Below are 14861 nucleotides of genomic sequence, written 5' to 3'. Positions count from 1 at the left end.
TCTAGATTATGCAGTTTCAAATATCTCCAGTGTTACATTTATGCTATAAATTATTACTTTTTTGTGGGAATGTTTTTCTTTTTGCATTTAATTTGATTTTAATTTTTATAATACATTTTACACAGTATGCATTGAACATTCTGCATATTGTATGCCATATTCTTTTTTTTTAAAGAGAGAGAGAATTTTAATATTTATTTATTTATTTTTAGTTTTCGGCGGACACAATATCTTTGTTTGTATGTGGTGCTGAGGATCAAACTCGGGCCGCACCCATGCCAGGCGAGCGCTCTACCGCTTAAGCCACATCCCCAGCCCCTGTATGCCATATTCTTATGTGTTATATATGTAGTTTAAATAGTTTTAAAAATAATTTGACACTTTAAACCATCTAATGGTTTGGATTTTGAGTGAAAATGAAGTGCCCCTACCTCAGCTCTGCTCACCCTTTGAACTTTTTTAGGAAGAGCCACTTTTGACTCTTCCAGGTGTATCTTCTAGAATTACTCTTCATATTTTTAAAATAACATGCTTACACTTCAATTTCTAAATTTTAGTTGTAGATATTATCTCTTTACTTTGTTTCATGGCAGAGAGAATTAGCTCTCTTCCCCTGTCTTTGTCCTTTTGATATACTGATAGCACCGTTCTATTTAAGTCGGTATTCATGTTTACATTGCTGGACTGTATAAGTGTTATTTATAGTTAAGCTTTCTCCTTTTTTGTACAACTGTTTGTTTTCCTAGGGTTAATAACTGCCTCAAGGTTTTTCATTTACTTTTTTATAATCTGTCATTAACCTATACCCAAACTCTTCCATTAAATAGTATTTTGCTTCTAAGCAAATCAGGTAATCTCTAGAGTCCTCAGTCCCTTACTCCATTGTGGACTGGTCACTCGCTAAGCCTACTGCACATGCCAACCTGGAGCATTTATTCACCACTATCCTTGAAAGTCCTTCACTTTTTCCTTTCTGGAGTCCCTATTTTTCATGTTTTATTTTGTCCTTATTTTGGTGAAGCAGTTCTCTCGGAGCCTCCCAAAGAAGGGATGTGAGAACATGCTAATGTCTGTTAGTGGTTTGGCCTGCTTCTCAGGTTCTGTTTTTTTTCTACTGTTTTCCTTCTCCTTGAGTATTTGTCTTTCTGCCCCCCACCTTTGCTATCATTTCAGTAGGATTTGGGGAAGAGTAAGATAAAAATCTGTGTTCATTTCTACATACTTCACTGGCTTTTGCAGTATTTTTGAAGATTGTTTTAGGAATATTTTGGTTAAACTGAACATCCAGTTCCACCTGATGACTACTTTGAAGTTCAATATTTGTTTAATATTATACTTTACATACAGATCTTGGGCTTGAGGATTTCTTTTATCTTCTGAAACAATATTAAATTAGTTTGCTTATAAAATTGTTTCTAGCTCCTCCCCAGTTCATTTTCCATTCCCTGAAGACTAAATTCAATTTCCTTAAAGGTTAGAAATTCATGGGTGCTCTTTGCCTCCCTCCATGCTCTCCTTCCCCCTATTCTCCTTGGAGGATATCATGTCCTTGGGCCATTTTTGCTCATCTCTTAAGCCTCAAGTGATCCTGAAATTTAGTCCTGGGTTTGTTAAGAGATAGTATGTCTAGAAAGGGCCCAAGAGCCCTTCTTGTTTCCTTAGGACATGATAATTCTCCTGTTGGAATTACTTTCAGAATCTAGATCATACAGTTTCAAATATCTCAAGTGTTACATTTAGACTAAGGGACCAGTTCTGAAGCAAAAGAAGTGCAGCAGTGTGTACTAAGGATCAGTACACACTAATTTGGGACTAAGAGCCATCTCACGATGGAGTTCACCTTTCCTATGCTTCATCAAGGGAAGAAAGTGTGCATATACTCCTTTACAATAATGACTGGCACCTGGCTTGGATAGTTTACCTGATTCGTGATTCAGACTCATCCTTGAGGGTTCTGAGCCTCTGGCTATGGTGAACTCTGGCATGGCTGCTGCACATTTCTTTTCACTCTCATTATTAGGCAGGCATACAATATGACTTGCAAATGTGACCTGGGTGCCAGCCATATTCCTCTCTGCCCTCATAACAACAGTCCTGCCTCTCTTCCTGCCAGGACTGTGACTTCTCTTCCTTTTTTTTAGTACTGGGGATTGAACCCAGGGGTGCTGTACCACTGAGCCATATCCTCAGCCTTTTTATTTTTTGAGACTGTTTCTGAGGCTGGTTTTGAACTTGTGATCTTTCTGTGTCAGCCTCCTGAATTGCTGGGATTACAGGCATGCACCACCACCACCACCACCGACTTGTCTCTGTTCTTGCTTTTTGCCAATTCCCAGCAGCCACAGCTCATAGTTCAGTGGGACTCCCTATGGTCCTTACTGGAACCAGGATTTCTAAACCCATGGAACTTAGAATTACAGGGATAGCAAGCTTAAATCCCCCAAGTTGGTCATGAGGGGTGATGGTTAGTAGGGACACTCATATATCCATTTTTGATTCCTGGACTCATGTATTCTGCCTGTTAGGAACACAGCACCAGAAAGCAGTCCTTAATTTATAGCAGATACTTCACCTTGGTGGGCTGCATCTCTTCCCTGCTAGGTAGCATTTCCTGGCTGATGCCTCACCTATGCCTTTGGCCAGTGCATCCATCCATCATGCACTCTGGTTGGCAGTTTTTGGGTGTTGCAGTATGATCAGGTACACACTGCTGCACTTCTTTTGCTGCAGAACTGGTCCCTTAGTCTAAGATGTTTTGGGGAGTCCCATATCAGTGGATTTAATACTCCATGAACCCCCATTAGTGGTTCTGGCTGAGGCCCTGTGGGCCAGAAACCAATACCTGGGCTATATGTTTCTGTTGATAGCCCATTCCAGGGTCTGTTGTAAACGTCCTGCCATCAGCTGGCTGGCTGGTGTCCTTGAGAGAGGTGCTGAGTTGGGGGGGTCAGCACAGGTCTCTGTTAATGGCATAGTGGAGATTTGGCAATGGTAGTAGCTAGATCTGCCTTAGTGAGTGGGAGCTAGGCCCTTGTATAAAGATGTTATCTATTTTTTCATATGGTTAAGAGTCACTGAATTTCTTTCACTGAACTGTCAATTCATATTTCCATGGGTTTTGGTCTTTTTCTTTTGTATTTTTAGGAGTTATGGGATTTTATATACTCAGTGGTATATATTGCAAATATTTCTTCCCAGTATTTGATTTTTTTCTTTGCTCATGGTTTTTCGTCATTTTCCACATAAAAATTGTGTGTGTTTTTTAAATGTAACTAGATTCAAAATTAGTGCTTTTTCTGTTGCTTCTGGATTCTTGAGTTATGAAAATTTTCTCTACTCCTGGGTTAGGGAGGAATTAACTAACTTTTCCCCTCTGCTTCCTATATGGTTTTTATATTTCAAATTCATTTCAATCAGAAGTTACCATGATGTATAGTATGAGGAATGAATGTAATTTTTCAAAATGATCATGCAGCTGTCTCAACCCAGTTTGTTTCTCCAATTGATGTTGCTTTTATTTTCATATGTAGTTGGTTCATTTCTAGACTCTTAATTCTATCACATTGATCAGTCTGTTCATGTCCTAATATTAGTTTATAAATATTTTATGGTTCTTAATAATTGGCAGAGTTACCATTTTCTTTTTTTTAATATGGTTTGTCTAGTTCCAGAAGGTAACTTGAGGGATTTTATTGCTATTGTTTTTATTTTACAATTTATATAGGAAAACTGTCATCTTTATGATACTGTTTCCTGAGAATAAGGAGTGTATATTTCTCTTTCAGGACTTAAAGCCCTCCTAGGCTTTTTTTTTTTTTTTTTTAACCTGCTATAATCTCACCATAGTGTTGTGGATCAGTTTTTAACTCTTTCTTAAACCTTCAATCGTGAGTTGCATACTTAGGATGAAATGCCCCATTTTTGGTTCTTTCGTTATTTCTGTGGGAAGGAGCGCCTCCTGAGAAGCATGTCAGAGGTTCTCTAGGTCGGCCTTATAGCTGCCAGAGTACTCTAAGTTTGTGTGGGCTGCTATTCAAGACAAGACAACCAGAGGCCTGTTTGGATGTCACTACCCTCCCCTGCTTGCTCCGGACTGTCAGCCAGCCAGCAGTCTAACCAGGACTTTTGATTTCAGTTGTTGTCTTTGAATGTCGTCAGGTCTAGTTGTCCTGCATAAGTCAGGATGTTTTATTACCATGGGAAAACACTAGAGAAGAACACCAAATTTGGGAAGACCTGCTCTTGATACTCAGGCAGACTGTGGGAAGAAATGCATGAAATGATAATACAAAACAAAAATGTTACCTCTGTCAGAATCACAAAAGCATAAAATCCATTTAAAAAAATTCAGGCAGAGGAGCTTACTGGTTGTTGACCCCATCAGGGAGCTTGGTGGGAGTGGGGTGTGTGGAAGCTCTATACCCCTCCCCCACTCTGCCCTGTGTAGCTTTTCTATTTGGCTCTTCCTGAGTTGTGTCCTTTATAATACACTGATTGTTCTCTCCAATGATAGCCACAATGAGAGTGAAGATGCCTTTTGGTGATGGCCAGCCCCTGGGCATCGAGTCATCCTGCTTTTCAGTCTTCCTGAGCTCACATAGGTCATGAAGCAAAGACTGGCACCTCAGTGTCCCCTGTCCAGATTCCTGACACACAGAATAAATGACCATAATAAAATGGTTGCTTTATAAAGCCTCCCCTCCCAAACAAATTCAGTCAGATTTCATGTCACCAAAATACTCTTGAGAGAAGCTTTGTGATTTTTGTTTCCCTAGCAAACAGCATTCCTTTTTCCTCTGTTCATTGGGAGTGATTGACACAGCCCTCCTCCAGGGGGTTCCCTGAGGCTTGATTTTTGGTAAAGTGATGTCAGTGTTGGTGATAAACTTTTCTGTCATTCTACCTTTTGCTTGGTACCAGTCATACAAACTACTGCCATGGATCAGTGTTTAGAAAGTCTATAGTTTTCGTATACATTAAGATTGGCTTCTGACCATAAAACTGATCTTCTATGTTGGTACCAACTGCTTTCATTTAAGATTTTTGCTTCTTTCTGACCTGTTCTCTCATCCCTCTTTCTCCTCTTCCACCAGTGGCTACTTTATAGAGAAGAGAGGGCAATGTAGGAGAAAGAAGGTTTAGAGAATGAGGTATACAAACTCTGGGAAAGAAAGTATCAAGGCTACCACTTCCTCTTAGCACTGACTCTGTGTGTGCCCTGTGTGTAGATGGAGTGGTCTATGCCTGGGGCCACAATGGATACAGCCAGCTGGGGAATGGAACCACCAACCAGGGCATCGCTCCCATCCACGTCTGTACCAATCTCTTGATCAAGCAGGTGGTTGAAGTTGCTTGTGGATCACATCACTCAATGGCTCTGGCAGCTGATGGAGAGGTAAGTGTGCTGTTTTTATTCTTTTTAAAAATTGTAGTAAAATACACATAACATAAAATTTACCACCTTAGTTTCTTTTTTTGTTGGTGCTGGAGATTGAGCCCAGGGCTTTGCCCATGCTAGGCAAGGGCTCTACCACTGAGCTATATCCCCAGTACCCATCTTAACCATTTTTAAGTACAGTTCACATTATTAAATCTATTCACATTATTACTGCAGTTGTCACCGCCATCTACACCCAGACTCTTTTTTTTCTTTTTTAAATATATCTTTATTATATATATATTTTTTTTAATATTTATTGGTTGTTCAAAACATTATAAAGCTCTTGACATATCATATTTCATACATTTGATTCAAGTGGGTTATGAACTCCCATTTTTACCCCGTATACAGATTGCAGAATCACATCGGTTACACATCCACGTTTTTACATTTTGCCATACTAGTGACTGTTGTATTCTGCTATCTTTCCTATCCTCTACTATCCCCCCTCCCCTCCCATCCCCTCCCATCTTCTATCTCTACCCCTTCTACTGTAATTCATTTCTCTCCCTTGATATTTTTTCCCCTTTCCCCTCACATCCTCTTATATGTAATTTTGTATAACAATGAGGGTCACCTTCCATTTCCATGCAGTTTCCTTTCTCTCTCCCTTTCCCTCCCACCTCTCGTCCCTGTTTAATGTTAGTCTTTTTCTCATGCTCTTCCTCCCTGCTCTGTTTTTAGTTGCTCTCCTTATATCAAAGAAGACATTTGGCATTTGTTTTTTAGGGATTGGCTAGCTTCACTTAGCATAATCTGCTCTTATGCCATCCATTTCCCTGCAAATTCTATGATTTTGTCATTTTTTAGTGCTGAGTAATACTCCATTGTGTATAAATGCCACATTTTTTAAATCCATTCATCTATTGAAGGGCATCTAAGTTGGTTCCACAGTCTAGCTATTGTGAATTGTGCTGCTATGAACATCGATGTAGCAGTATCCCTATAGTACGCTCTTTTAAGGACTTCAAGGAATAGTCCGAGAAGGGCAATAGCTGGGTCAAATGGTGGTTCCATTCCCAGCTTTCCAAGGAATCTCCATACTGCTTTCCAAATTGACCACACCAATTTGCAGTCCCACCAGCAATGTACAAGTGTACCCTTTTCCCCACATCCTCGCCAGCACTTGTTGTTTGACTTCATAATGGCTGCCAATCTTACTGGAGTGAGATGGTATCTTAGGGTGGTTTTGATTTGCATTTCTCTGACTGCTAGAGATGGTGAGCATTTTTTCATGTACTTGTTGATTGATTGTATATCCTCCTCCGAGAAGTGTCTGTTCAGGTCCTTGGCCCATTTGTTGATTGGGTTATTTGTTTTCTTATTGCTTAATTTTTTGAGTTCTTTGTATACTCTGGATATTAGGGCTCTATCTGAAGTGTGAGGAGTAAAGATTTGTTCCCAGGATGTAGGCTCCCTATTTACCTCTCTTATTGTTTCTCTTGCTGAGAAAAAACTTTTTAGTTTGAGTAAGTCCCATTTGTTGATTCTTGTTTTTAACTCTTGTGCTATGGGTGTCCTATTAAGGAATTTGGAGCCCGACCCCACAATATGTAGATTGGAGCCAACTTTTTCTTCTATCTGACGCAGAGTCTCTGATTTGATATCAAGCTCCTTGATCCATTTTGAGTTAACTTTTGTGCATGGTGAGAGAAAGGGATTCAGTTTCATTTTGTTGCATATGGATTTCCAGTTTTCCCAGCACCATTTGTTGAAGATGCTATCCTTCCTCCATTGCATGCTTTTAGCCCCTTTATCTAATATAAGATAGTTGTAATTTTGTGGATTGGTTTCTGTGTCCTCTATTCTATAACATTGGTCTACCTGCCTGTTTTGGTACCAGTACCATGCTGTTTTTGTTACTATTGCTTTGTAGTACAGTTTGAAATCTGGTATCACTATACCTCCTGAATCACACTTCCTGCTTAGAATTGCTCTTGCTATTCTAGGTCTTTTATTCTTCCATATGAATTTCATGATTGCTTTCTCTATTTCTACAAGAAATGCCGTTGGGATTTTGATTGGCATTGCATTGAACCTATAGAGAACTTTTGGTAATATCGCCATTTTGATGATGTTAGTTCTGCCTGTCCATGAACAGGGTATATTTTTCCATCTTCTAAGATCTTCTTCTATTTCTCTCTTTAGGGTTCTGTAGTTTTCATTGTATAAATCTTTCACCTCTTTCGTTAGGTTGATTCCCAAGTATTTTATTTTTTTTTTTGGATATTGTGAATGGGGTGGTTATCCTCATTTCCAGTTCAGAAGATTTGTCGCTGATATACAGGAATGCCTTTGATTTATGCGGGTTGATTTTATATCCTGCCACTTTGCTGAATTCATTTATTAGCTCTAGTAGTTTCTTTGTAGACCTTTTTGTGTCTTCTAGGTATAGGATCATATCATCCGCAAATAGTGATAATTTAAGTTCTTCTTTTCCTATCTTAATGCCTTTAATTTCTTTTGTCTGTCTAATTGCTCTGGCCAGTATTTCGAGAACTATATTGAATAGAAGTGGTGAGAGAGGGCATCCCTGTCTTGTTCCAGATTTTAGAGGGAATGCCTTCAGTTTTTCTCCATTTAGAATGATGCTAGCCTGAGGCTTAGCATATATAGCTTTTACAATGTTGAGGTAAGTTCCTGTTATCCCTAGTTTATCTAGTGTTTTGAACATAAAGGGATGCTGTACTTTGTTGAATGGTTTTTCTGCGTCTATCGAGATGATCATATGGTTCTTATCTTTAAGTCTATTGATGTGGTGAATAACATTTATTGATTTCCGTATATTGAACCAGCCTTGCATCCCAGGGATGAATCCTACTTGATCATGGTGCACGATCTTTTTGATATATTTTTGTATCCGATTTGCCAGAATTTTATTGAGGATTTTTGCATCTAAATTCATTAGGGATATTGGTCTGTAGTTTTCTTTCTTTGAGGTGTCTTTATCTGGTTTGGGAATCAGGGTGATATTGGCCTCATAGAATGAATTTGGAAGTTCTCCCTCTTTTTCTATCTCCTGAAATAGATTGTGGAGTATTGGTATTAGTTCTTCTTTAAAGTTCTTGTAAAACTCTGCTGTATATCCATCCGGTCCTGGGCTTTTCTTGGTTGGTAGTCTTTTGATGGCTTCTTCTATTTCCTCATTTGATATTGGTCTATTTAGGTTGTTTATATCTTCCTGACTCAATCTGGGTAGTTCATATGTCTTAAGGAATTTATCTATGCCTTCACTATCTTCTATTTTATTAGGGTATAGGGTTTCAAAATAATTTCTAATTATCTTCTGTATTTCTGAATTGTCTGTTGTGATGTTGCCTTTTTCATCCCGTAAGCTAGTAATTTGGGTTCTCTCTCTTCTTCTCTTTGTTAGCGTGGCTAGTGGTCTATCAATCTTATTTATTTTTTCAAAGAACCAACTTTTAGTTTTTTCAATTTTTTCGATTGTTTCTTTTGTTTCGATTTCATTGATTTCACCTCTAATTTTAATTATTTCTTGCCTTCTACTGTATTTGCTGCTGATTTGTTCTTCTTTTACTAAGGCTTCGAGGTGTAGTGTGAGGTCATTTATTTGTTGGCTTTTCCTTCTTTTAAGGAATGAACTCCATGAAATGAATTTTCCTCTTAGTACTGCTTTCATAGTGTCCCAGAGATTTCGATATGTTGTGTCTGAGTTTTCATTTACCTCTAAGAATTTTTTATCTCCTCCTTTATGTCTTCTGTAACCCTTTGTTCATTTAGTAGCATATTGTTTAATCTCCATGTGATGTAGGATTTGTCCTTTCTCATTTTATTATTGATTTCCAATTTCATTCCATTATGATCAGATAAAATGCATGGTAGTATCTCAACTCCTTTGTAGTTGCTAAGATTTGCCCTGTGACATAATATATCGTCTATTTTTGAGAAGGATCCATGTGCTGCTGAGAAGAAAGTGTATCCGCTTGATGTTGGGTGGTATATTCTGTATATATCAATTAAGTCTAAATTATTAATTGTATTATTGAGCTCTATGGTTTCTTTATTCAACTTTTGTTTAGAAGATCTGTCCAGTGGTGAGAGAGGTGTGTTAAAATCTCCCATGATTATTGTGTTGTGGTCTATTTGACTGTTGAACTTGAGAAGAGTTTGTTTGATGAACGTAGCTGCACCATTGTTTGGGGCATATATATTAATGATCGTCAAGTCTTGTTGGTGTATGGTTCCCTTGAGCAGTATGTAGTGTCCTTGTTTATCCCTTTTGATTAACTTTGGCTTGAAGTCTATTTTATTTGATACAAGTATGGACACCCCTGCCTGCTTCCGTGGTCCGTATGCGTGATATGATTTTTCCCAACCTTTCACCTTCAGTCTGTATATGTCTTTTCCTATCAGATGAGTCTCCTGTAGGCAGCATATTGTTGGATCTTTTTTTTTTTAATCCATTCTACTAGCCTATGTCTTTTGATTGGTGCATTTAAGCCATTAACATTTAGGGTTACTATTGAGATATGGTTTGTATTTCCAGCCATATTTGATTATGTAAGTTGTTTAACATGATTTGTTTTTCCTCTATGCTTAGTTTTTCCTACACCCAGACTCTTTATCTTATAAAAGACACTGTATCTGATAAACATTCACTCTCCATCCTCGCTCTCCCAGCTCTTGGCTACTGCATTGTACTTTTTGTTTTTATAACTTTGACAACTCGTGGTGCCTCATAGAAGTGAAATCATACAGTAGTGTCATTTTATTGACTCGCTTATTTCATTGAGCATGGTGATTTCAAGTTGACAGAATTTTTAAAGGCTGAATAATATTCCGTTGAATATATATCATGTTTTGTTTTTTATGTTCATCTGTTGTTAGATATGTTGTTGGATATATCTGCTTTTCTATTGTGAAATTTTTCTATTTAAAAAAAGACCATATTTGTACTTGGCATAGCTTGTAGCTAAAATGATTGGGGGAATACTCTTCTCCAGCATAACCTGTGTCATATAGTCAGAGGACTCCCTTTTGGTAGAAGAAATTAATCTTGTGTGTGTGTGTGGTGCTTTGCACATACACATGGCTATACCACCGTTCTACCATTGAGCTACAGCCCCATCCCTAGAATTCAGTCTTAAGGGTTGAGTGTCATACTGTTTGCCAAGACCACAAATCAGGGGGCTGGGATTGTGGCTCAGAGGAAGAGTGCTCACCTCGAATGTGTGAGGCATTGGGTTCGATCCTCAGCCCCACATAAAAATAAAATAAAGATATTGTGTCTACCTATAACTAAAAAAAAAATAAATACTTAAAAAAAAAAAAAGACCACAAATCAGATATGTATAATGGTGTTCTGGACTTTTTTTTTTTTTTAAATGACCTTATTCCTTAAGATATGTTTTGTTTTTTGGTGTATTTGTAATGATTCTGGAGAAAATAACTTCCCCAGCCTGTAGTAGGTGTTATACCTCTTATTCATCCCTGGATCCATGCTTGTCTTAAAGTTACTGTCTTGTTCACTGTACCACACTCTAAGCACTCGTTTTTTTTTTTCCTTTTCCCTTCTCTTGTAGGTATTTGCTTGGGGCTATAACAACTGTGGCCAGGTGGGATCAGGATCTACAACAAACCAACCAACTCCTCGAAAGGTTACCAACTGTTTACATATCAAGAGGGTGGTTGGCATTGCCTGTGGTCAGACCTCTTCCATGGCTGTGCTGGACAATGGTGAGGTGAGCCTTCACTCCCTTCCTAGTCCATCCCCTTTTAGGAATTGTCATTGGGAGCAATGAGCATTGGAGGGAAGAGGGCTTTGTGTTGTCAGCTCCATTGACCTCTAACTGATCATGAGGACTGGCCAGAGGATGTTTGCTCCTCAGAGCGATTTCTTTAAATCCCAAAATTTACCTGCAAGTAAAGATTCTGGTATGGCTAAATTTTGTTTATTGCCTAATGCTTATAAGTATTTGTGCTTAAAGAATTTGGTATCACCTTTCTTTCCTAGTGAAAGTCAGCTGTGCTTTCTTTAGTCAGCTGATAAAGTCTTTGTAGAGCTACTTACTGCTTCTTGAATGTTTGATCATAAAAGGAAGCAACTTGCTAGGGCGGAATTTTTTGTCCTAATTGTTGTTGGCTACTTCAGCTACCCTCACCTTTGAGCTGATAGTTATGTCTAAGAAATTATTTTTGATTGCAGCTTCTACTTTATCTTGCCACTTATTGATTTCTCAGTGCATGAAAATTATGCAAAGATACTTCTGTAGACACAGATTTTATAGCATCATGCAGTGGGGCCATAGAGTGCTTTAGAATTTACTGAGTTCTTATCTAGTTTATTTAATTTGAGGTGGGCAGGTACCAGGGATTGAACTCGGGGGTACTCAAATACTGAGCCACATTCCCAGCCCTATTTTGTATTTTATTTAGAGACAGGGTCTCACTGAGTGCCTAGCACCTTGCTTTTGCTCAGGCTGGCTCTGAACTTGCAATCTTCTCGCCTCAGCCTCCCGAGCTGCTGGGATAACAGGCATCTCAGATATGTCCTTTGCCACTTTCACCTGGCGTTTTCCTTCTAGTCTTTTGTCACTGCCTGAGGTGTGTCCAGCCAGGCCTACCAGCTTGTCTTCTGTCTCTGTCCCTGACACACTCCCATGCCTTCTGCCTGGATTGCTTTTGCCCGTTCATCCTTCAGCTCTGCTCAGGTCTCTGCTTTCTGAAGTATTCCCCAAACGTTCTAGGGCTAAGCCCTTGCAAGCTCCTCATTATCCTGTGGTGCCTCGATTATCTCTGTTTCAGCTCTTACTGTCTACAGAAAATTTGCCTATGTCCACCTCCCATGTTAAACCATTACCAAAGACTTGGATTCCTAGTACTTTTCACAGTGTCCTGACATACATAAGTGCCTCATAATTGTTAATGATCCTCAGCTTCTTCATCTGTAAGACAGGAACCAAATGACTTCTCCAAGGCTTCTCAAATCTAGTAAGTCATGGAGTGAGAACTGATACCAAATTCCGCCATTCTTCACCCCCAAAATATCTTCTGTTTGGAGATTAGTTACAGGATCACCTAAAGTAGAACATGGGTGTTAGAGTACTGATTTGTTTAGATGGACTGGATTTAGATGGATCCAAAGCCCCATTCTCTCTTTTTTCTCTCTCTGCTCTTAGGTGTATGGCTGGGGTTACAATGGCAATGGTCAGCTGGGCTTGGGAAACAATGGTAATCAGCTGAGCCCCGTGAGAGTGGCAGCTTTGCACAGTGTGTGTGTGAACCAGGTACGTTTGGGAGCCTCTTGTCAGCTGGTGTCCATCCAACTTTCCTGTTCTGACTTGGAAAAATATCGGAGGTTTACTCCTTTTCTTTTTTTCCAGGCGGTGGGGGGGGGGGCGGTGGGTAGGGGGGAGGTTTACCCCTCCCCCCACCTGGAAATTTCCAGTTCCCTCACCTTCCCTATTTAATATTACATCTTCCCTAAATTCCCACGAGGAGGAGGCACATGGTGCTGGCATATCAAGTGACAAACTGGTGGTAAAATCCAGTACTCTAAGATTTAGGCTTTCCTAATGCTTTTTAATGTTCTAGCAAATGTCAGTCCACACCTGACGGTGAATTGGCGTTCTACAGAAGCTGGCTGTAATCTCTGAGATGCTTTCCCTGCCCTTCCTGTTGTCCTCCTAATGGTAACGATTTATGTTTACTTGCAGATTGTCTGCGGCTATGCACATACTCTAGCACTAACAGATGAGGGCTTGCTCTATGCCTGGGGAGCTAACACGTATGGGCAGCTGGGAACTGGCAATAAAAATAACCTGTTAAGCCCAGCACACATCATGGTGGAAAAAGAAAGGTAACTTGGCTGAGCTGTGTCTTGGGACTGTGTGTGTGTGTGTGTGTTTGTGGTCTTGGTACTGTGAGAGGCAGAGCTGTGGTGTTTGGCTTTATGACTCTTCCATTTTATTAACATTCTCATTTGGAATAAAATGGTTTTGAGTTCCAGCCAGAATGAACATGGAGTTAGTATGATTCTCATGCAGCTTTCTGAAATAACCACCTGTGATTAATATGAATGCATCTTGGCATAATTCTGACAGATTTGGTGTTACCCCTTAAGTGGGGAAGTAAAATGGGATCTGTGATTATGTTGAAATTCAAATTGTACAAACTTTCCCTGTGTGCACTTATAAATAAAGAAAATCTCTTAAAAAGACATTATCTATTTAAATATTAATTTGAGTTAATGTGTCTTACTGGAATAGATGCTTAGTGAACCAGGTTGTGAGGTCTCATCCACTCATTCCGGAGTGTTGACTTGTGGTTCTGGGACCCTGCCTAGGAAGTGTGTTGTGAAATGCAGGGCGAAGCCTTAGTCCCTTCGGATGGGAATGTTCAGAGTCCATGACCCTTTGCCCAGAGTTTATGAGCCTGATGAGTGTTCTGAGCTCTGGTAGAAGTGGGAGAGAAAGCCATAAGGAAATGGTTTATTGAAGATGTTTGTTTTTACTACACTTAAATTCCCCAGAATAGTCAGGACATTTTTCAGTGTCTACTTTCCTTCCTTTTTCTTCGGTTTCTAATCTGCTTTTCTAAGTTTTCCTTAACCGTACATATTATTTATCCTAACTCGGGATCCTAGTTTATCCGAAGCCATCAGGAAAGGAGAGACACAGGGCTCTTTTGGTTTTGTCGATGTGATATGGCTGCTCGCATTTCTGGGTCTTGGGCTGTTTTTTGAGGTGTTCCAAGCATAAACTTTTAAATTTTGTGTGTCGGGTGTGCTGAGGCCTTCTGTGGTAAGGAAGTGACATGTATTATTCTTAAACTTTTCAGAGTAGTGGAGATTGCAGCCTGTCACTCCACCCACACATCTGCCGCCAAGACCCAGGGAGGGCACGTGTACATGTGGGGCCAGTGCCGGGGCCAGTCAGTGATCCTGCCTCACCTCACCCACTTCTCCTGCACCGACGACGTGTTTGCGTGCTTTGCCACTCCTGCTGTTTCTTGGCGCCTTCTGTCTGTAGGTAAGAAGGCTCAGGGCTCCTTCCACCAAGGAAGAATGGTACTGTCCACTGACCACATAGCAGTTCCTGCATGTGTGCTAGTTGTGGGCTCTTTTAGGTTCTAGAATGTTTTATTTTGCATTTACTTTAATGTTTTTCCCCAGTGATAACCACATTTAAGGATGTCATTAAATATTCCCATAGATTCTTTTTTCCCTCCCTAAGTGCTTCCTTTTAATTGAGATCAAATTTACATAACATAAACTGGACACGGTGGCACATACCTGTAATCCCGGCAGCTCTGGACTGAGGTGAGAAGATGGGGAGTTCAAGGCCATCCTGGGAAATATAGCAAGATTGTCTGAAAGAAAGAAAGGAAAAAAACAAAACAAAACAAAAAACAAACCAAAAATCTTACATAACATAAAGTTAACCATTTTTTAAAGTATACA

At 39.6% G+C, this 14861-nt stretch overlaps 1 protein-coding gene across 3 annotated transcripts in view; it reads left to right on the top strand.

Annotated features, from left to right (window-relative positions):
- The window catches only part of Rcbtb1 (RCC1 and BTB domain containing protein 1), a 45518-nt gene that overhangs the window by 16041 nt on the left and 14616 nt on the right, over positions 1–14861 (top strand). For all 3 annotated transcript variants that reach the window (XM_027928764.2, XM_027928766.2, XM_071611514.1), the window contains exons 5-9: positions 5229–5395; positions 10984–11142; positions 12580–12687; positions 13117–13259; positions 14240–14430. In XM_027928764.2, coding sequence (XP_027784565.1) covers positions 5229–5395; positions 10984–11142; positions 12580–12687; positions 13117–13259; positions 14240–14430 — 768 coding nt within the window. The remainder of the gene's footprint in view (positions 1–5228; positions 5396–10983; positions 11143–12579; positions 12688–13116; positions 13260–14239; positions 14431–14861) is intronic.

Source organism: Marmota flaviventris, chromosome 4, assembly GCF_047511675.1.
Source record: "Marmota flaviventris isolate mMarFla1 chromosome 4, mMarFla1.hap1, whole genome shotgun sequence".
Taxonomy (NCBI): Eukaryota; Metazoa; Chordata; class Mammalia; order Rodentia; family Sciuridae; genus Marmota; species Marmota flaviventris.
This window is presented reverse-complemented; position numbering and strand designations above follow the sequence as displayed.